This window comes from Triticum urartu, chromosome 5A (assembly GCF_056163025.1).
Source record: "Triticum urartu cultivar PI428250 chromosome 5A, HENAU_Tu73, whole genome shotgun sequence".
Classification (NCBI taxonomy): domain Eukaryota; kingdom Viridiplantae; phylum Streptophyta; class Magnoliopsida; order Poales; family Poaceae; genus Triticum; species Triticum urartu.
The window spans coordinates 83,421,211-83,444,060 of NC_141877.1; the positions used below are offsets into that span (position 1 = coordinate 83,421,211).

A 22,850-nucleotide genomic window follows, 5' to 3' on the forward strand; every position below is an offset into this window, starting at 1 on the left:
TCCTCGCGTCGAGATCTTTAAAACTAGATCCCATATTGATAGGTTTTGACGAACTTTTTTTTCACGAAAAAACCGGTCAAAAAAACCGGACGAAAAAACCGAGACAAGAAGAATGGTTTTTTCCTCTTTTCAAAAGAGGCACGCCCGTGCCTCTCGCAAAATCACACCTGTGCCTCTCGTGAAAGCAAACCCGTGACTTCCGTGGAAGGGAAAAAACAAAAAACACGTTTTTTTTTCGTTTCCGAGAGGCACGGACGTGACTCTCGCGAAAGCACGATCGTGCCTCCCGCGGAAGCAAAACCGTGACTCTCGTGGAAGGGAAAAAACAGAAAACACGTTTTTTTTCGTTTCCGAGAGACACGGACGTGACTCTCGCGAAAGCACGATCGTGCCTCTCGCGGAAGCAAAACCGTGACTCTCGCGAAAGAAACAAAAAATAGAAAACGCGTATTTTTTCTCTTTCTGAGAGGCACGGCCGTGACTCTCGTGAAAGCACAACCGCCCTCTCGCAAAAGCAAAACCGTGACTCTCGCGAAAGAACAAAACACAGAAAACGCGTTTTGTTTTTTCTTTTCCGAGAGGCACTTCCGTGCCTCTCGCGAAAGCACAACCGTGCCTCTCGCGGAAGCAAAACCGTGACTCTCGCGAAAGAAAAAAAACAGAAAACGCGTTTTTTTTTCGTTTCCGAAAGGCACGGCCGTGACTCTCGCTAAAGCACAACCGTGCCTCTCGCGGAAAAAACCATGACTTTCGCGAAAGAAAAAAAAGAAAAAATGTTTTTTTTGCCCAATTTTTTTTTCAAATTCCTTTTTGTTTGAAAAACTAAGAAAGGCCGGGGGAAAACCAAAACGTAAAAAAAACCCCGAAAAAAACCATTTAAAAAGCCAAAAATGTGTACAGAATTTTTTTTTGAAAAAAACGTCCAGAGCACGACACGTGGCGAATGGTTGAGAGTGCGTCAAGTGAAGCTGATTGTTACAAGGCTCCCGAAAGAGCGCTTGTTAACTAGTTGCTCCCCTAAGGGCATGTACAATGGTTGACAAGACAGTCTTATCTTAAGTCTTGCATGTAATTTAGAGATGACAAAAAAATATGTCTACAATGAATTATATCTTAGCCTTATCTTCAATAATTAGCAATTTCTTAAAACATGGTGAGACAAATTATGCTAAGAGATCATCTCTTGTCTTATCTTAAATAAAAGAAGACAAGCCTTTTCTTATAAGTTCTCTTCTCCACCTCATTATTTATTCTATATAGCACTTCTAAGATGGCACCATTGTACATACCTTGACTAACCACCAAACCCCATCAGTTTGAGCCCATGGGCTTGACGGGCACCAAGCGGAGACTTCCTTTCGGCCCTAGCGTTCCTCCTCCGACCCCACCTCCCGCACTCACAGGCCGGCAGTGGAGGCTCCCCTCCCCTCCCATGGCGCCACCGCCCCAACCCCTCCACGCCTCATTCCTCTGCTCCCTCGCGCTCGCGCTCCTCCGCGCCGGCCGCCTCTCCGCGGCCTCCCACGTCGCCTCCACCCTTCCGGCCGCATCCCCTCCCGCGGCGCTCCTCCGCCGCCTCATCCCGGCCCTCGCCTCCGCGGGCCTCGCCGCCGCCGCCGTCCGCTTCCGCCCCGTCCCCGGCGACCCGCTCTCCCTCAACTCCACCCTCCTCTCCCACTGCGCCCTCCGCTCGTTCCGCCCCGCGCTGGCCCTCCTCCGCTCCTCCGAGTCCGTGGACACCGTCAGCTATAACGTCCTCATCTCGGGCCTCGCCGAGCAGGGCCGCCACGGGGGCCTCGCCCCGGCCCTGCTCGCCGAGATGTGCAAGCGCGGCGTCCCGTTCGACGCCGTCACCGTCAACACGGCGCTCGTGGCGCTCTGCAGGGATGGCCAGGTGGAGGGAGCGGCGGCGTTGGCTGAGATGATGGTGAGGGGCGGGGGAATCCACAGGCTGGATGTGGTGGGTTGGAATGCCCTCATTGATGGGTACTGTAAGGCGGGAGACATGGAGGCGGCGCTGGCAGCGGCCCAGAGGATGAAGACACAGGGGGTGGGAGTTGATGTGGTGGGGTACAATACCTTGGTTGCTGGGCTCTGCCGTGCCGGCGAGTCTGATGCTGCAAGGAACATGCTGGAGACAATGAAGGGGGACGGCGTGGAGCCGAACGTGGTGACATACACGACATTCATCGCTGAGTGTTGTAGGACGAATGCGGTTGATGATGCCTTCAGTCTGTATGAAGAAATGGTGAGGATGGGTGTCCTGCCGGATGTGGTCACACTCAGCGCTCTTGTTGATGGGCTTTGCAGGGCCGGGCGGTTCTCAGAAGCGTATGCACTTTTCAGGGAGATGGAGAAGATTGGGGCTGCGCCGAACCATGTCACCTATTGTACACTGATTGATTCACTGTGGAAGGCACGGAGGGGCAATGAGTCGCACGGTCTATTGGCGGAGGTGGTCTCCAGAGGCGTGGTCATGGATTTGGTCATGTATACATCTTTAATGGACTGGTTGGGCAAGCAAGGGAAGATCGATGAAGTGAAGGACACGTTTCGTTGTGCTCTGTCGGATAATCATACTCCCAATGGTGTCACTTATACCGTACTAATCGATGCATTCTGCAGAGCTGGTAATGTTGATGAGGCAGAGCAGATGTTGATGGAAATGGAGGATAAATCTGTTCGTCCAAATGTAGTTACATTCTCATCAATCATCAATGGTCTTAGTAAACAAGGATTGCTTGATAAGGCAACTGATTACATGAGGAAGATGAAGGAAAGGGGCATTGATCCAAATGTTGTGACCTATGGAACAGTTATCGATGGCTTCTTCAAGTGCCAGGAGCAAGAATCAGCTCTTGACTTGTACCATGAAATGCTGTGTGAGGGTGTGGAAGTTAATAAATTTATTGTTGATTTGCTGGTGAATGGTCTGAGGAAAAATGGGAAAATGGAGGAAGCTGAAGCGCTGTTTAGAGATATGAATAAACGTGGTATGCTACTAGACCATGTAAACTACACCACTTTGATAGACGGGCTCTTTAAAATGGGTAACATGCCGGCTGCTTTCAAAGTTGGTCAGGAGTTGACGGAGAGAAACTTGTTGCCTGATGCTGTTGTCTATAATGTGTTTGTCAATTGCCTTTGTATGCTTGGGAAATCTAAGGAAGCAGAATCAATTTTGAAAGAGATGCAAACTACAGGTTTGAAACCTGACCAAGTGACATATAATACTATGATCACTGCACAGTGCAGGGAAGGGAAGACTGCCAAAGCTCTAAAACTCCTCCATGAAATGAAGAGGAGTTCCATAAACCCGAACCTCATCACATACAGTACACTTATTGCGGGTCTTTTTGAGGCTGGGTCTGTCGAGAAGGCGAAGTTTTTGTTAAATGAGATGGCTTCGTTTGGATTCTCTCCGACCTCTCTGACTCATCGAAAGGTGCTGCAAGCATGCTCTCAAAGCGGGAGACCAAACATGATTTTGGAAATTCATGAATGGATGGTGAATGCTGGGCTTTCTGCTGATATCACTGTCTATAATACACTTCTGCGTGTTTTGTGTTATCATGGAATGACAAGGAAAGCTACAGTTGTCTTGCAAGAGATGTCAGGAAGAGGAATTGCCCCAGACACCATCACATTCAATGCTCTAATTCTTGGTCATTTCAAGAGCACCCATGTAGACAATGCCTTTGGTACTTATGATGAGATGCTTCGCCATGGGGTCTCACCGAACATAGCTACATTCAACACGCTCTTGGGTGGGCTTGAGTCAGCTGGAAGAATTGGAGAAGCAGATAAGGTGCTGAATGAGATGAAGAGAAGGGGCATTGAGCCCAGCAATCTGACTTATGACATACTGGTCACAGGATATGGAAAACAAAGCAACAAAGTTGAAGCAATGCGGTTGTATTGTGAAATGGTGGCTAAAGGCTTTCTTCCAAAAGTAAGCACATACAATGCACTCATAAGCGACTTTGTTAAAGTTGGAATGATGAGTCAAGCTAAAGAGTTGCTCAACGAAATGAACAAGAGGGGTGTTCCACCCACATCCTGCACTTACGATATTCTTGTGTGTGGATGGGCAAAGCTTAGAAATGGTACAGAGGTGAGAAAATTGCTCAAAGATATGAAGGACAAAGGATTTAGTCCATCGAAGGGCACTCTTAATTCTATATGCAGAGCATTTTCAAAACCAGGGATGACCTGGGAAGCTCAGCGTTTACTTAAAAAGCTTTACAAGGTTTAGGAGTGTCAAGCATTGATTTCTCATCTACCAAGCAAACATCGATGATGGTCTGATTGAGACTGTTCTTAGTATGACCGCGTCTTGCGGCACGCCGTCAAACGTGACAAGAAGCTACTGGCAGAGATGATCGCCGAGTCACGTGTAAGTGTGTCTGGTTCTCTGTTCAGTTGGTGTGGTGTATCAAATTTAATCAGTTCAATGTAATGTTGTTGTGGTGGTGTTTTTGATCTATAAGTAGTTAACAGCTTTCTTAACACGCTCTGTGTGATGGTGCTGCTTCAGTAGCAAGTGTGGTGATGCTTATCTCGCAGAATTTACTTTTGCAGGATGACCCTTTGAATGAGCGGAAGATCATGAATTATGTGAAAAGATCCCCCACAAGCTCCAAAGGCATGTGATGTTGCCATTTTGTTTCCTTTTATTTGTATTGCTAGTTGCTAACATATTCCTTTGTGGTATGTGATTAATCGTTCCATGTTTCCCTGCTCTGCTTTCTTTCTAGATGGAGCTGCAATCTGTTCATGTGAACCTTGTCAAGATTATTATCAGCCTATCAGTGAAGAGCTACCCTTCATTCGTAAGGAGCAGATGTGAGTTTCTGAAATTATTGGCTACCGCTCGTGTTATCCTTGTGTCATGTTACGTTGTGAATCTGACAGCACAAGGCATGTTTTGCCAGCAGCCTGGTTCTGAAAAGCAAGCAGCAGATATCATTTACAACCAGGTGATTATTATGAAGTTAGATACACTTTGCTTTCTGAAAACTCATGTTCGTGGTTGTTTTGTGTTTTACTCTGTTCTGTCATCAAACTACTACTCTTGGAATTGCCGCCTGATCGATAGGATCATGGAACTGGATAAATCTCTTATGTGAAACTTTCATCCTCTCTGTTTGTGTAGGATCTAATGCAGCGAGGTTTCTGACGGAGAAAATCAGGAGGCTTCTTCTCATATACTCTGCCCAGCCGGAGCAAATGAGGAAAGCAGCCAGACGTGGCGGCGCACTGCTCTTGGGTTCTTCTACAGCGATTGTTCTTGTGGATGCCTCGGCTGGCGACCGGCTGCTGCAGTGCTGCTACTACACCTCCTGGTGCGTTTATATATGCTGTGTAGGTTTGCATTGGGCAGAAGTTCTTTGTCTGTAATTGTGGTTTGATTTGATACTAAATCGTTTGTAAGTGTGTCTGCAAGAGAAATCATCTTAAGCATGATAGAGATAAATAGTTTACATAAATCTAATGGTACTCCTCCGTTTAAAGCAGACATATATATATATATATAGTCAGGACTTGACATCAGGATCGATCACACCCGTATCCGTATCAAAAATTCCAAGATGGGATGTGATTTGATACGCTCTTGGTTTTTTTTGAGACACTGATACGCTCTCTGGTGGTGCCACCAATTAAAGCCCATGTGGCAGACCAGATCCATGAAATTCAAAATGTTTTGTGCAATGAGTTATTACTAAGGAGGATCGAAACTGTTTGGTGTGCGGCTGTTATATGATCCGGATCCATTATCCCGCATTGATGGTAAATGCCAAAGTTATCAAGTGGTTGTTGATTTTATTTAATAGTCGGTCAACTTTGCGAAGGCATGCTTGTGGACGTGGGTGATCAATCAATGTGAAAATTTTGAATTCGAAATACTAGTATCCACCTTAGGTAGGAGCACGGTTTTCACCGAGCATGAATTCCGTGGCCCCGAACAGATAATTGTACTGCCGAGAGGACTGTTTTTTCCCGTCACAAACATGTAATAACTGGTGGTAATTTTGTACTACACGTAGTGCTTCAGGAGGGCCTGTCTCAGTCTCTTCCTGTAGTAAAATAATGGTGGAAATCCGGCCTAGAACGTGCGTAGCCGTTGGGTTCGCACCATCCGAATTTTCAAACAGCAGCAGCAGGCAGCAGCCCCTGCCCTACCCTGTCGTACATACTACGGCCTTCTTTGATTCATAGGGTATTTTTTTTATAGGAATAGGAAAATCATAGAAAGTGAGATGACATACAAGTTAATTTCTATAAAGAAAGAGATGTCATTTGGTGTATAGGATATGATTTTTTTCATTGAATCTAGGCTAATGTTTTTTTTCCCTCCAAAACGTGAAAGATTGATTCCTATCCTACATAGGAATAGAAATCCATTCCTATAAACCAAAGGGCTTCAAAGAAACTTTTCCTTTGCAAATCCTATTCTATAGAATTTCTACAAAAATCCTACAAACCAAAACAAAGGAGGCCTACATGTTCCACGGAATCCCTGCATTAACAAAGATCCCCGCCCGGCCGCGCACATGGTGGTTTTAGCCACAAGCTCGAGCTGAAACGAGATTTAGCAAATTGTACATGTGCAATGCCGTAACGGGATCGAAGGACCGAACCGCGACTAAACCGAGTGTATGTAAAATACGCACATGACATGACCACACATAATTTGTACTCCCTTCGTTCTATAATTCTTGTCGTGATTTTAATTTTAAAATAAATATTTTTAGTAAAAAATATAAAATTTACCAACTGTAGTTCCTTTTTATCCTAGTTATTTTAGTGACATTTTTTAGAATTGGTAACATTTTTAATGAAAATATATGCGGGTATGGGCATGCACATTTAGGCAGGAAGATCGAGAAAATGAAAACCAAAAGGGAAAGTTGGATTATTAAGGGGTTTAGCTGCCTAATTATGTAAGACTCGTTGGGGGCCGGGGGGGGGGGGGGGGGGGGTTCATGAATCAGTGTTTCTTGGCTCCATCCTTGTCTTGGCATGTTCGACCTACTCCATTGAGCCGATATTCACCATCTCTTGCTTTCTGTCTCTTTTCTCGTTGATTCAGGAACTAATCATACCTTGTAAGAGCAACTCTAGCAGTCGGTTTGATCATCATAATAGCCGCTATCAGAGCAACTACACCGAATCGCCATATCGGTCTGATCGCCATAATAATTGCTATTATGGTGATTTTGACAAAAAATGACACTCTAGCAATTGTCATACTTGACAAGACAACCAAAGTATATGGAGTAGCCTCCCTATATGGCGACTCGGAGTTGCCTTTTGGAGGGCACTCCTTATGTCAGTTGCATGTAAATTCGTGTGGCGGGAGGAAAGTTCAGGTGCCCCCACCTCACGCAGGATGACGTACTAGGAGTTTGGGAAAAAGGAGATGTCTCATTGACTAATGGGTCCCACAATTATTGCGGCAACAAATAGGGGAACTCTCAATTTGCATGTCGGCTACCCAACATCCATATCCATATGAAGCGCGTGCTCCATATGGCTGATGGCGATCGCTGATACGGTGAATCTGCCATTGTTGCTCTAAGCCTACCATGTGTCAATAGCTTGTGAGAAACTACCACCTTTTCCGGAGTTGAGGAGTGTATGTCTACCAAGAAGAATGATTTAGAATATGTTCAAAAGTGGCTATGCCTTTATATTTGCGCAATTGCCGTGCACACGATCTTTCATGCAGGATCCGTGCCCAACACTTTTCTTAAGCCACACAGATTCAAAAAGGAGGAAATCCAGTGGTGTGCATGACTAGTAGTCTGTGGATAGTGTGTTGTTTCATCGTCTGCATAGCAGTGCTCATATGTGAAACATGCCGAAACCCATTAGATGACAAACTACACACATGTGTATTAATCTTGATTTTGTTTCAGGTTCGCTCGATAGCCATTGCCTCAATGTGATATCTCCAAAGACAAAGCGAGTCACCTTGATGTATGCTCTTCTCATGCCCCTCACGTCTCACGGTGCGGAGGTTTGTTTCTTTCCACGCATTCCGCACGATTTGCACTTCTTTGATGTGTGCTGTCAATGTTCCTCAATAGGCCACTTTGAATTTTTTTTTTCACAAGTACTATTATATGGACGAGGATGTTCGCGCGCATGGTCACCTGGAAAAAAAAGTTTGATACTACCAAGCCGGCAAGCCCACGTCAACATTTTCACCATTTTACCTGTTGATTGATGCGGATCCACGATCACGTATGACGGATGCCCTAATTAAGACCCCCTCGCGCATCAGCACTGTGGTAGGACCACTGAGAAAAAAGAACACGATCGCCATTTCGAGCCTCAAACGCGGCGGTCGCCCTCCACCGAAAAACGGTCTCCAAATTTCGAACCCTTCCAAGCGGGGGGAGGGGTCAGCCTCGCCCGTGATCCCATCGCAGCCGTCCATTTCGAAAGGATTCTCCCCGACCCGCATCCCGTTACCCTACCCTACCCCACCCCACCCACACTTCCTCGGCCACCTCGCAGTCGCACAAACCCAAATCCTTCCTCCCCCTCCCCCCCGCCTCGAGTTTGTGTTTGTGAGAGAGGGGGTCTAGAACCTTCTAGAACGGAGAGCACTAGGCCCAGCTCGCCGGTCCGGCGGCTCGCCGCGCAACCCTAGGTAGGTCCGGTCCTCGCGCTCCCCCGCCAGGCGATTCGGAGGGGGCGGCGACGCGATCTGCGACCTGCGCCGGAGCGACGTCGACTGTTTCGATTCTTGTTTTTCTCCCCCCAATTTTCGAAATCTCCCGCCCGCCGCGGGCGACCCTGGATCTCCCCCGCGGAAGAGGGCTCTAGAGGCTGCGGCGGCGGCACTGCATTACACCATTCGCCGCCTCGCGCTGCTCCTCGCCACCGCCGCCGCCACATCCGCGTCCGCCTCCTCCGGGCTCAGGTGCGTCCAGCTTCTTCTCCGGGAAGGCTTCGGCCCGTTCGGGCTTTGTGTTTTCTGGTCCGGGGGTTTGAGCCAGGCCCGTGGCATCCGTGCAGAATGGTGCGGGATCTCGGCGCCGCCCGCCGCACCCCGGCGAGGGCCTCCGCCTCGGAGGCCGGCAACGACGAGAACGCGCAGGGCGACGGCTCGGCCCCAGCGCTCGTCGGTGGCTCTGCGGAGTCCGACGCGGGGGCGTCCCGACCCCCTCTCCTCGCCATCCAGCCGCAGGCGTCGGGGCTGAAGCGGAAGCCGGAGTCGCCGGCGCCCACGCCCTCCAAGCTCCCGTTCCGGACCCCCGAGAAGGCCGCCGCGCGGAGCCGGTTCGGGTGGGCCCCGCCCCGCGCCGAGGAGCTGCCGCCGCGGATGGGCGCGACCACGATGACCACTCCCCGTGCGCATCGCGGTAAGGCCGTGCCGGCGGCCTCCTCCGAGGGCGGGTCCACGCACAGCACGCCCACGAAGAGCGTGTCAAAGCCGGCTTACAGTGTGGGGCTGAGCGGGCCGAGGCCGGTGACGAGCGGTGGTGCCCGGGGCCCAGGATCGGGGTTGGGGTGCTCAATGGCAGCCAGGGGTGCGCCCGTGTCGTCTGGGCCAGCCACGGTGGTGAGTTCTGTGGAGGTGCCCCAGTTCGAACTACGGGAAGATCCCTCCTTCTGGATGGACAATAACGTGCAGGTATGCACTCTGATTTTTGTTGGTGCCTAGTGAAACCATTGATTAATTGCTTGGAAATAACATTGTGTCTACTCATCATTTAGCTCAAGTAGTACACTGTGGCTAGTGATTGATAATTACAGAATTTCATTTGGTAGTCTGAATCTCAACGTATGAACTGGGGAAAAAGGAGCTACTCTTTTGCTAATTTTCTTCCGACTTAGGTAATCGTAAAACTAGAAATGTTCCTCAGTTAATAATTATGTAGATTGCCGTAAGATTCTTTCTCTTTTCACTTTTGGGAGGAATTATCCGTTTGCATTTAAGACAAGGAATGATGCATGTGAGCTTTAAATTGTGAATCAGTACATGTGTTGGAGAGTCAGCTTCACCATCCACATGATTCCAAATACAGAAAAAACCCACCCTACACCTTATTTACATTTGTGGTTTATTCTCCAGGTTGTTATCCGTGTCCGCCCTCTAAATAACTCGGAGAAAACTGTGCATGGTTATAATCGGTGTTTGAAACAAGAAAGTGCCCAGACTATCACATGGATTGGTCAGCCAGAAACCCGTTTTACATTTGACCATGTTGCCTGTGAAGGAGTGAACCAGGTCAGCTTGAAAACGATTTGATTTCATGCTTTGATTCTACTTCTCAGATTGTGGTTAACGGATGAATTTGAAATTGCCAGGAAGTACTTTTCCGTGTTGCTGGCTTACCAATGGTTGAGAACTGTATGGCTGGATACAACAGCTGTGTCTTTGCATATGGGCAGGTAGTTCGTAATGTCGTTGTTTTATTTGTTGACCATGAGGATTGCGTTCATGCTCTTAAACCTTTTAACTGTTTGCAGACTGGAAGTGGAAAGACATACACGATGCTTGGCGAAATTAGTGATCTGGAAGTGAGGCCTAGTCCAGAACGTGGAATGACACCACGCATTTTCGAGTTCCTGTTTGCGAGAATTAGAGCGGTAACAGACTCCCCATGCATAACATATTCGTTAGTGTCTACTGCATGAGCAAGTATCTCATCATGCTGCTAATCTTGAACCCGTTATGTGTGCAACCGAAAACTGTAGGAGGAAGAGAGCAGGAGGGACGAAAAGCTCAAGTACAACTGCAAGTGTTCTTTTCTTGAGATTTACAATGAACAAATTACAGATCTTCTTGACCCTTCGTCCACAAATCTTGCAGTATGCTTTCACGCTATTGTTGAAGTGAATACGACATATTAGTGCAACACCATTTTTTGTGATTTTACTAAGCATGAAACCTAATGTGCAGCTCCGAGAAGATATAAGGAATGGAGTATACGTAGAAAATCTGACTGAACTTGAAGTTGGCTGTGTCAATGATATCATTAAACTTTTGATGCAGGTAATATAGTTATTCTTGATTTATTTTTTCTTGTGAATATCTCATGGCAATACTGCCCATGAATTTGAAGTAATCAGGCTTTCCTGAAACCTATTTCAGGGCTCCATGAATAGGAAAGTGGCTGCTACAAATATGAACCGTGAGAGTAGCCGCTCCCACAGTGTGTTCACGTGTATTATCGAGAGTACGTGGGAGAAAGATTCTACAACTAACTTACGGTTTGCAAGACTGAACCTAGTTGATCTTGCTGGGTCAGAAAGGTAGGTAGACAATATTCTCTCTTGTGCCACAGTTTATTGTGCTAAGTGAAATATCAGTTCCTTAATATATCTACCTGAAACAGGCAGAGAACATCCGGTGCTGAAGGTGAGCGGCTGAAGGAAGCTGCTAATATTAACAAATCGTTATCAACACTGGGGTTCGTATCTAACACTCAGACTTTTAGTTGAAAAATTATCTGAACATGGTGTTGCTATTACTCATCCATGTGTCCTTAACTGAACTGTGAATTGCAGTCTTGTGATAATGAGTCTAGTTGATCTTACAAACGGGAAGCAAAGGCATGTTCCTTATAGAGACTCAAGATTAACGTTTCTTCTCCAGGTAGCAATCTTGAGATAACATATTATTGTTTTCATAATTGTTGTTCCTTGCAGTGTAGTAATTATTCTACTTCCACTTTCACATATAGGATTCTCTTGGTGGAAACTCCAAGACCATGATCATCGCAAATGTCAGCCCTTCATTGTGGTAATGAATTTTGGATTTAGATCCGACCTAACTTGGATAGAGCTTGAGATGCATTTTCGTATCCTCATATTTTTCTGTGTGTGTTTAAATAGTTCTGGCAATGAAACACTCAGTACCCTCAAGTTTGCTCAGCGTGCAAGGCTCATTCAAAACAATGTAATTATCTGCCCTTTAAGTCAATTTTCATTTCCAAAATATCTTTGGTGACTAACCATTTGTAATTCTCACCTCTTCAAATTTGAAGGCTGTTGTGAATGAAGACGCTTCAGGAGATGTTCTAGCTTTGCAGCATCAAATTCGTCTCCTAAAGGTAATGTCTGCAGAATTTGAATCCCACTTCCAGTTCAATATAACATCACCCTAAACTAAAAGATGGTCCTTGTTTCAGGAGGAGCTAGCTGTCCTCAAGCGTCACCATGTCACTAGATCTTTACCATTCAGTACTGATATTTGCGGAAGATCTGGAGGTGATGTTGATGATGGCAGTGATCACATGAGTGTGGATGAGGAAAATAACAGTGTCGCCCAAAGCATAAAGTCTTTGGAAGATTTAAAAATTTCAAATAAGCAGGTAATCTGCCTTTGTCTGGATTCCCTTAAATTCTGTCTGTGTGTGCACTTCTATGTCTCTCTGTGTGAAAATTGTTCATAAATAAATTACCTTGCAGATGAGATCACTGGAAGAAACACTAGCAGGAGCTTTGAGAAGAGAATCAATGGCAGAGTCCACTATAAAGCAACTTGAAGCTGAAATTGAGCAGTTGAACCGATTGGTAACCTTTTAGCAACAACGAACAAGTGTTGTAAAACCTATCTATACATTTATTAAGGGGACATCCTGTAATGATTCTCGGTACATCTTAGGTTTCTCAACGAGAGGAGGATACAAGGTGTGCTAAGATGACGTTGAAATTTCGAGAAGATAAGATTAACAGGATGGAGGCTCTTGTTCATAACAAATTGCCAGCAGAATCATATCTACTTGAAGACAACAAAACTTTGTCACGAGAAATAGAGTTGCTTCGTGCAAAAGTGGATAAAAATCCAGAAGTAACCCGTTTTGCACTAGAAAATATCCGTTTATCAAGCCAACTCAAGAGGTATATATATTCTATACCAACATGCACCCATATTTGTTGTACTGTACTAAAACGTTTTATTATGTATCTGTAGGTATCAGCAGTTCTGTAACGAAGGGGAGAGGGAGGTTCTGTTGGATGAAGTTTCCAACATTCGTAATCAGGTCTATATTAACCTTCAGTTCGTAATTCTTACCAGTGCTGTAGTGGGTTTCTTTAATCAGCATTCCTTGTCCTTACAGGTCGTGCAAATGCTTGAGGGGAGGATGTTAACTGAGCAGCAAAATAAACTTTCATCCAAGTTTGAGGTTTAATCCCTGATTAGCTTTTCTCCCCACAGAGATTTTTTTTCAACAAATTAGCTCATACTTCCATCTTTATTCATATGTTCAGGACACAGAACATCGCTCTAGTTTAGCAAGTGAGCCCGGAACTTTGCCTAAGGAGGTACCCATCCCCCTCTAGACAATAATTTTATCCTTTGCTTATGGTTATGTTGATTGAAACTGCAACGGCCAAGCACACCATATGTTAATGTTCTCGATCCCTTTTCAGTTGAAAAGAGCTTGTCAAGAACTGGAAACCTGCAGGAGTGAGCTACAAGGTTGCTTGGAATCAAATAAAAAACTAACTAGGTAATTGTGCAGTCAATAAGAGCTAGCATGCGTTTTCCTTGCTGTAATTTCTGTTTTTGAGCAGTTAAATTGCTTCACAGGGAAATAGCTGATCTGCAAAAAGAATTGAGTACCATCAAAATGACAAAGAGGGAGGAATGCCTTTTTGAGGTATGAACAATAGCTTCTCTGAAGTATCTGATCCATGCTCTCATATTCTACAGAAATCATGCTATCCGTTATGTTGATTGAGAAAATAAGAAAACCTGACATGATGTTTTTTTTATTCTATGGACACACCAGTATTGTTCCAATGCACGTGCAAAAATGGAAGATTGTTGTGATGAGGCTTTCATGGACAACACAGAAGATATATTAAACCTGCAGCTGGAGTTGGACATACTTAAAACAATTCTTGCAGAAGAGAGGACAGTCCGTGGAGAGGTCGAGGAAAGAACTAATACCTTAAGTGATGAGCTGAAAGAAGCAAATTTACGTATCCTTCAAGCTTACAAGCAGAGTGATGCCATAGAAAGCGAACTGAATGATGCAAGATCTGTTATTGAAGCTCTTGAGTCACAGCAGATTTTGTTGATAAATGAACTAGATGAGTTGAAAAAGAATAATCAGAAAAGCTTTGAGATTCTAAAAAAGAGAGGCAGAGAAATCTCAAGATTAAATACTGAGATTGACAACCACCGTAGACAGGGCCTGGTGATTAGTGGAGAGCCCAAAATGCAACTTTTGAAGTGTATTGAAAATGAAGATTCACCTCTGCAGAGAAAGCTGAAAAGGATGCAAGCTTCACTTGAGAAGGCAAATGACTTAAATACAAGGTACCAAAGAGATCAGGCGTCTGATAGTTCTGCGGAGCAAGAAATGGATGAAGTCCGTAGACAGGTTGAAGTTGAAACAACTGAGGTGATTATGTGCTTACAAGAAGAGCTTATGTCGCTCCAACAACAGTTAGATGCTAGTAACAAAAATGAATTGTTGGCCAAACAAAGCCTAGATGAGCTTCAACTGGAAAGGAAAGAGTTGAATGACAGGCTATTTGAGGTGATGAAAGAGAATGAAAGCCTTTCTGAACTAACTAAGGAAAAAGAAAAGAAAATTCAGCTTTTGACCAGTGGCTGGGAGAGCTTACAAGAAGATCTCATAGCGCTCCAACAACAGTTGGATGCTAGTAACAAAAATGAGTTGTTGGCCAAACAAAGCTTAGCCGAGCTCCAACTGGAAAGGAAGCAGTTGAATGATAGGCTACTTGAGGTGATGGAAGAAAATGAAAGATTTGCTGAACTAATTGAGGGAAAAGAAAAGAAAATTCAGCTGTTGACCAATGACTGGGAGAGCTTACGTGAAGAGCTTTCATCTCTCCAACAACAGCTAGATGCTAGTAACAAATATGAGTTATCGGCCAAACAAAGCCTGGATGAGCTTCAACTGGAAAGGAAAGAGTTGAATGACAGGCTACTTGAGGTGATGAAAGAGAATGGAAGCTTTTCTCAACTAATTGAGGAAAAAGAAAATAAAATTCAGCTTTTGACCAATGACTGGGAGAGCTTACAAGAAGAGTTTCTATCGCTCCAACAACAGTTCGATGCTAGTAACAAGAATGAGTTGTTGGCCAACCAAAGCTTAGATGAGCTTCAACAGGAAAGGAAACAGTTGAATGATAGGCTACTTCAGGTGATGAAAGAGAATGAAAGTTTTTCTGCACTAACTGAGGAAAAAGAAAAGGAAATTCAGCTCCTGACCCATGACTGGGACAGATTAGCTGCTGACATTGGAAGCTTTCTTGTTGAGGGAAATGCTTCTCTTGATGAAGCTTCTGACCAGGTTGCCTTTATTTCGGAGTCCTTTTCTCAAAGAAGATGGGTTGAGGATCAAGTCCAGAAGATGTGTCAGGGTATATCTGACAGAGAGAAGTTACTCGAAGAGCTCCAAAGCCGGTTGAAAGAGGCAGATGATATAAAATGCGACTTGGACCTGAAGTTAAGGTCCTTAAGAGGAGCAATGGAGGCAATAAATGAGATGCATCAACATGAAAGGAATGATCAAGAAAAAGCTATTGCTCTTTTAAGATCTCAAGTATCTGAACAAGGACAGGTGAACCAGAAACTAGAGCTTTTGTTGGATGAATCCATTAGAACATTTGTGCAGAAGGAGGTTCTTGAACAAAGCTATGAATCATCACTGAGGGGGATGGTAGAAGAGATTCATCAGCTCAAGACTCAATTAGACCAGTCAAAGATACACATAGCTCATTCGTTGAGTCAGATCAAGGACAAGGAGCAGACATTTGAGAAGCTAAAAAATGAAGAAAATACCATTCTGTTAAGAATGTTATCAGATGTTCTGAAGGCAAAGGGTATTATACATGAGTTTGGTGTTGGATTCAATACATTGGAGTCAAGCTTTTCTGTGGACCCTGAAGAAGTTGTTTGTCAAAATTCAGACTTGAATTTGGAGGATCGGGTAAGATAATGCTCTTGTTATTTGGTATCAAGGTGAACCAAACAATCTACTATTTATGTCAGTAAGTTCCTACTGTTAATCGATCTGTATCCATTAAGAGTGTCGGTCTTTATAAATTCATGGCATGACCTTATTTTACTCCATGCTTTAGGATGAACTTAAAACATTCGGAGCCCTTGAAGCTGGAGAGCAGTGCAATGCTGACGCCCTTTGCCAACTTAGTAAGGAGATGGAGTCTGCAGTTTATAAATTACAGACGCTGCAGTCTCAGATGGCCAAGCTTCTGCAAGAAAAGGAAAATGTGAAAGGATGCCTTCTCCAGAGTCGAAGAACTGTCCAAGATCTAAATTCTGAGGTCCTTCAATTGAAGTCACAGATGATTGATCAACAGACGCGCTATGAAGCGAGAGTGGAAGAACTGGAAATAAAGATGCAGGGAAAGGACAATGACGCTGCAACATCACTTGTTTCATGGCATAAAGAGATAGAGGTACCACTTTTAAATACCCAACATCGTTAAAGGCCATTAGGCATCCATTGAAAACCTTTTTCTGTATATCTTCTGTTGGTTTTCAGAAAAGCAGACTAGGCTTCAATTGGGTTTGTAAAATAATATGAGCATTGGCAGTAGACTTGTTTCTACCTCCTCGCCAGGAGATAAATAATACAGTAGACCTGTTTATGTTTCCAGTAACAAGGCTCTTACCCAAAATGTACATGCAGGGGGTATTAATTTGCAAGAAGTAATAGTCATGTGGATTCTTTTTGAGAAATTTCAAAAGTTTTGCATCTCAATGCATCGGTAGATAGAAAAATCTTTTACCGAGTGATGAAATGTGGATTATGTGAAGGTGCATCTGCTTGAGTCAATGCACCACTATACTTCTGCCCTGCAAAGGCATGATGGGTTTTGTTATTTATTTTTTATGTAGAAGCAGCTGAGTTACATTTAATTTCTTGAGTTGGTTAACCTTGATCCCTTGTTTTCAACTATGATCATTCTTTCAGGCACTTGAAGCTGAGCTCTCAGAGACCAAAGTTCTTGCACAGCAGAAATCATTTGAGGCTTTTACTCTTATAGCCAAGTTTCAAGATGCGCAGGCAACTATAGCTGATGCAGACTCTACAGTCAAGGCACTGGTGGAAGCGAATGAAAATGCAAAACTCCAAGCAGAGAAGTACAAACAAAAGGAATCTTCTTATATTGTTGAAAAGAATGACTTGCTAAACAAGGTCAGTAGTTTGAAGATGATGCTGGATGTGAAGGGACAATATTACCTGGATATGGAAAAGAAATTCGAATCAAGCCTGCTTGAAGCAAATGAGGTAGCTCTTGAACTGGAAGATGGCATCAGATGTCTGAAGAATTTGCTATCGGAGAACCTTGAGTTTGTTTCTTCAGATGTTAAATGGATGAAGTCAAAACTTTGGCAGTTCACAGAGTTGGCAAGAACTTGGTTGGAGGAGAACTGGTTAGAGATAATTGGAAAAGATTGTGCTGTGTCTGTGTTGCACCTCTGCCATATGGGGATTTTGTTGGAGAGAATTACTGGGCTGCATGCAGAAAATGGTTTCCTTCAGCGCGGGATCTGCGAATCTAATTCTTTGATATCTACTCTGAGACAGCACAATGATAAAGCAAAAAATGAACTGGAGATGTGTAGTGTTCTCAAAGGAAAATTACTACTTGACATCAACCACAGTTTTGGTCGTGTTGCAAAGAAGGAACAAGAAGCAACTGAACTGAGCTCAAGACTGGATTCTTTCGGGAAGAAAATTCTGCATTTGCAAGCACAAGAAGAAGCAATGTTGGCACGGTCAGATTTCATTTATAACGAGCTATCTGTGTTGACTAAAGAGATTGATGCTACCAACAGGAGTTCTTTGGCAGCTGAATCCAAAGAAAAGGAAGAGCTGCACAACCAACTGGATGAGGCTTTGTTTCTCAATGGAATGTTGAAGGACACAATGCTTGAGGTTCTGAGTCTGCCTGAAGTGAACAGTGCTATACCTGCAAAGGATATGAAAGGATGTAATGAATATGAGTTGTGCAGTTGGTTTGTAAACTGCCACCATGATTCGATCATGATCAATGCAATTGCAAGTGATATTGAATTTATTGTTTTGGCTTCAGAAGTGGAGCAAGAAAAAATACAACTGCAAACACAAAATCTTATGTTTACCGAAGTACTTGAAGGATTGAAGACAGAAGCAACTCTGTGGAAAGTTGACCAGGATTTGGGTAGTCTTGCAATTTATGCTTTACACGAGGAGAACAGTAATACAAGGATTGATTTGGAGAACCTAAAGCGGAACAAGGATGAAGTTATGGAAAGCCTACTTGCAACGCGTGAGGAAAATTCAAAACTTCGATATGTAGTTGATTCCTTGGAGTCCAACATCAAATCCTTGCAAACAGATCTAGATGGGAAAGCCAAAGCTCTGATGGAGTTGCAATGCTCCCATGCATCCTTATGTAAAGAGCTTGAGTTGAAAGCTGAGGTCACTGAACTTGGAATTTCAAGAGAAAATGCTTTGAGGTCCGAGAATGATTTACTGAAACATGAAAAGCTGGATATTCTGTGCAAGGACCAGAGGATGTTTCATTTGGTTTCTAATATTGATATGGAGAAGTTATCATTCTCCTTCCAAGCATATTTGGATCAAATTAACACAGAAGTGCAAAAACACATTGATGAGCAATTGACCACAGTGATGAAGTTCTCCAATGACTTAAACTTGGTTCAATTGTCTGTTGAGGAGTTGAGCACCCATAATTCCTTTCTACAGTCTGAATTAGCAAGGAAAGATGAATTGGCAAAGGGCTTATCATTTGATCTTAGCCTATTACAGGAGTCAGCGTCGGTTGCAAAAGATCAAGCAGATCAACTTATTGAGTTGACTGAAGCAATCACCTCATTAGAACATGAGGTTGCTTCTAAATCACATGATCTTGATAATCTTGTTTCTGGAAGCCAACTACTAGAAGCTCAAGTCATGAAGAGTAATGAAAAGATTTTGGTGCTAGAGGAGCAGCTAGCAAGTACAGTTGGTGAACTAAATGCAGTTTCTATGGAAAACACTGAGTTGAGATCTCAGCTCAATCATATTGAACAGATCGGTTACTCTATGAAAGAGGAGTTAGCCCATAAAAGTAATGCCACTGAAAGAATGGAAGAAGAGTTGATTGAGCTGAGAAATTTACTTGATGAAAGGAACAGCTTCCTTCAAAATTTACAAAATAACTTCTCCAAGCTCTCGGATGAGAAGCAATACTGTGACTCTCAGGTGCTTCTCTTGAGAGAGAAGCTGGAGATGGCTCAGGCAGTGGCAGAAGAAAGTGAAGCAATTGCTACGGAGGCCCGACAGGTTCAGCTACCTACTTGATTATTGTTTTTCTCTCTTAATATTGCTTGTGTTATTCTTCTTGTATAACCCTTCTGTTGTACTTCTACAGATAGCAGATGAAAGGAAGACATATGCTGAAGAGAAGGATGAAGAAGTCAAGCTATTGGAGAGGTCAATTGAGGAGCTCGAGAGTACCATATTTGCTCTGGAGAACCAGGTGAGCTGTCTACTTCTATTTCAGTGTTGATTCTTACTTACTGCAGTAACTTCTTGTAACAATAGCACTGGTTATTTCTCTTAAGGTGGGCAACATCAAGGATGAAGCGGAACGACAGAGAATACAGAGAGAAGAATTAGAAGTGGAGCTGCAGAGAGTCAGGCACCAAATGTCGTCTGTACCATCATCTGGGAAACTAAAGAGCTTTGGGGAAGATGGAATGGTTGATTCAACTGACTCATTCAGGTTTGCAAGATTACTATTTTTTACCAGTCACAAATTTTGCAGTTGTTAGTTCATTTGTTAGGTGTTTGAGCCTACTGTCTTGTTTCACATTCGTTTCCCTGTTTTTTTTTTCTTGATGAAAAGCAGAGCTCCTGCCATGGTTCTTAGAAAAAGATAACACTTGGCTTAACTTTCTCCTGCAGGCACTCAAGAGAGATACATACCGAGCTACTAAGTGCTCAGGAGAGTATCAAAATGCTTCAAAAGGAGGTTGCTGAAAAGGAATCAGAGGTAATAATATATTCTCTAATCATTTTAGAAATATTTTAGTTGTTCAGACTTCAGACTATGGTCATCTGCTATCATCCAGGTGTTATCGAAATATTGATGGGTTTGCTATGTGCTCTCTTATTCTTATAGATTGCTCAATGCAAGTCACACATATCTGAGCTAAACTTACATGCTGAGGCAGCAGCACGTGAATATAAGCAGAAGGTAAGCAGTCTCATTTGTCTGATTTAGTTTCATGAAGTGAAATTAGCAACAATTTCAAGGATGCTAATGAAAAATGATCTGGTTAGTTCATAGAGCTAGAGGCTATGGCACATCAGGTTAATACTGACAACCCATCAACAAATGCTTGCTCCATGAGACCGGAGAAGATTAGCTTGAAACCTCGAGGTTCAGGCTCCCCATTTAAATGTATTGGATTGGGCTTTGTACAACAAGTGAATTCTGAGAAAGATGAAGAACTTACTGCTGCAAAGCAACGTATTGTGGAACTCGAGGGCATAGCAGCTAGTCGACAAAGGGAGGTGAGATTTCTCTTAAAGAACACTTTATTCTGTCGATTCTGTTTTGTAGTTTTACTAACTTACCTTTTTTCTATGTAGATATTCATGTTGAATGCGAAATTAGCTACAACAGAAAGTATGACACATGATGTGATTCGTGATATGTTGGGGGTTAAGATGAACATGACAACTTGGGCGGTAGGAATGCATATTCGCTTAGTTCTAAATTTATATATTCCAATGTATGCATCTAAACCACTTATGTTTTGTAAACATGTTCCTATTGTATTGTAGACACTAGTTGACAAACAGCAAAAGATGAGCACAAAAGAGTCAGTTGCTTATCAAACTGAAGAATCTAAAGAGGTAACTGCCACAGTACCTAAAATTTTCTTGCAACTTGTCTTATCTCTTGAACTGTGTTTAAAACTAAGTATTTATCAGTCCAATGAGCTGATGAAGTTGAAGCAGCAGCTTGATGAATTCATTGAAGAGAGACAGAGGTAGATACTTTTCCATCTACTATGACCTCCTTATAATCTCAATAATAGGTTATATGATATACATGTGAATGTTTTTGCAACAGTTGGATTGATGAAATTAACCAAAGACAATCAGAACTTGGAGCTGCCCGTATTACTGTAGAGCAATTACGGCAAAAGGAACATTTTATGGTAGCTGAAGTTGACTTGCTGAAGGTATGACAATTAAGGTTTCCACTAGAAAGGAAAACACATATTTCTTTCTCTGTTGCTATGGTAAATGTTTGTTTGTTATATTAATAGGCTGGTATATTGTAGGCTGAGAATGCAAACTACAAAACGATCATTTTTAATCTTGAAGATGAAGTAAAGAAGCTTACCAGACAACAGAATCTCCAGCTGCGAATTAATCACCATGTCAAAACTAAGGTATCCAGTACTTCTACATCTTGTTTGTTATTTCTGAACATTGCTGTTTCAGCGTCTGATCATCTTCCGTGCATTTTTTACTTCTCGATAGGAAGAGAATATCCTTCTGAAAAAGCAGAATGAAGAACTAAGTGCAAAGCTGCAGCAGCTAGGGGCCATTGTTACCCGCACAAAAGAAAAGCTTGCCCACTACATGGTCTCGGATGGAAAAGATCCACATCAGCAGATTGAAGAGGAAGAGCTTTTGAGGAAGAAACTAGAGGTGCGTGTACTTTGTTTCCATCTGTAAAGCATTATGGTGTGTACAAGGGCACTGATATTCTGCTTGTTTACATGTCAACAGGAAAGTGAACAAGATAGAAGCAAACTCGCAGAAAATCTATCGAGTTTGTGTACCAGTGTTCTGAAGGTATGGGTATTTCTGCTAAGAGGAAAAGCAGCGTCCTCATGTGGTTGATGTGAGCTTGCCACATTACATGACCAAACATGAACCTTACTGTTGCTACAGGTAGCTGGAGTTAGAAACCATGAATCTGAAACGAGTCTTCTGAAAGCAATGGAAGCCCTAAATCAACTCCAGTGCTGCATTTCTTCCTTGGAGAGTGAGGTTGAAGATCTTCGAATAAAGGTGCGATGGTGCGAAAACCATTTTCGAAACGACCTAATTAAATCTTGTTATTTACTGACAACGAAAAAAAAAATCACCTTCTGCAGTGCAAACTACTGCGTGAAAAAGCTCGACTAAACAGTCTCCGGAGCGACTCGTCCTCTATGAGCTCGGGGGCGAACGAGAGCTCCAGATCGCCAAGCTTGTGCAGATCTCCGAGCATTTCGTCTTTCCGATGAGGCAAAACAAGTGTACATAATACGTAGTTTGTTAGTACTGGTTAGTCATCAGCTAACACCTATCTGTAGGCCTTACGCATCTCCTAGTACAGTTGAAGGGAGGATGGGAATCTAGCAATCTCCATTGCCGATGTTGTACCTGTTCATCTGCAGCTGAACGATGTACATTCCATTAATGAAATCCACTGCAACCATTCTTTATGTGTCATATCGTCTGTGAGCTTATATTTTGTCTGTGTTTGGCTCTATGCTGCTGCGGGCAAGCTCACGATTTTGACTCACGCGTACATTTTGGATTTTGGAGCTCCTAAGAGTCGGAGCTCTCATGGTTGATTGAGGCCCTGTTTGTTTCATAAGTCCTAGAATTTTTTTAAGTCCCAATTTATAAGTCTTGAGTCCCTACCTGTTTGTTTACAGGGACTTATCATGGGCTAGAGGTTATTAAATAACATGCTGAAAGACCATGTTACCCCTAGTAATAAAACACTTATTCATAACCCTTGTTCATACAATCGAATTACAGAATAGTGACAACCGAAATAACACTTGTTCATACAAATGAATTAACACTTGT

General features: G+C 43.4%; 2 protein-coding genes across 5 annotated transcripts; both read left to right on the top strand.

Moving 5' to 3' along the window:
- The first annotated feature begins 1,357 nt into the window (after nucleotides 1-1,357).
- Nucleotides 1,358-5,494, top strand: LOC125506801 (uncharacterized). 4 transcript variants are annotated; one of them, XM_087525570.1, is made up of 5 exons: nucleotides 1,358-4,396; nucleotides 4,582-4,645; nucleotides 4,758-4,845; nucleotides 4,915-4,979; nucleotides 5,156-5,494. In XM_087525570.1, the coding sequence occupies exon 1, from the start codon at nucleotides 1,433-1,435 to the stop codon at nucleotides 4,253-4,255; it is 2,823 nt and encodes a 940-aa protein (XP_087381696.1). In that variant the 5' UTR covers nucleotides 1,358-1,432; the 3' UTR covers nucleotides 4,256-4,396; nucleotides 4,582-4,645; nucleotides 4,758-4,845; nucleotides 4,915-4,979; nucleotides 5,156-5,494. The 4 variants fall into 4 exon arrangements, with proteins under 4 accessions (XP_087381696.1, XP_087381694.1, XP_087381695.1 ...); XM_087525568.1 differs by having other exon boundaries at nucleotides 4,935-4,979; XM_087525569.1 differs by having other exon boundaries at nucleotides 4,938-4,979.
- A 2,705-nt stretch (nucleotides 5,495-8,199) lies between these two features.
- POK2 (phragmoplast orienting kinesin 2) lies at nucleotides 8,200-22,484 on the top strand. Its single transcript, XM_048672508.2, has 38 exons — nucleotides 8,200-8,935; nucleotides 9,031-9,649; nucleotides 10,091-10,246; nucleotides 10,327-10,410; nucleotides 10,489-10,608; nucleotides 10,717-10,830; nucleotides 10,922-11,014; nucleotides 11,114-11,274; nucleotides 11,358-11,432; nucleotides 11,530-11,617; nucleotides 11,706-11,764; nucleotides 11,857-11,920; nucleotides 12,009-12,074; nucleotides 12,153-12,335; nucleotides 12,433-12,537; nucleotides 12,629-12,864; nucleotides 12,938-13,007; nucleotides 13,086-13,151; nucleotides 13,237-13,290; nucleotides 13,399-13,478; nucleotides 13,559-13,628; nucleotides 13,761-15,935; nucleotides 16,087-16,425; nucleotides 16,944-19,304; nucleotides 19,393-19,500; nucleotides 19,586-19,746; nucleotides 19,929-20,016; nucleotides 20,146-20,220; nucleotides 20,307-20,540; nucleotides 20,619-20,717; nucleotides 20,814-20,885; nucleotides 20,964-21,022; nucleotides 21,106-21,217; nucleotides 21,320-21,430; nucleotides 21,522-21,692; nucleotides 21,774-21,839; nucleotides 21,939-22,058; nucleotides 22,145-22,484. The coding sequence occupies exons 2-38, from the start codon at nucleotides 9,032-9,034 to the stop codon at nucleotides 22,274-22,276; spliced, it is 9,045 nt and encodes a 3,014-aa protein (XP_048528465.2). The 5' UTR covers nucleotides 8,200-8,935; nucleotide 9,031; the 3' UTR covers nucleotides 22,277-22,484.
- Nucleotides 22,485-22,850: the final 366 nt, after the last annotated feature.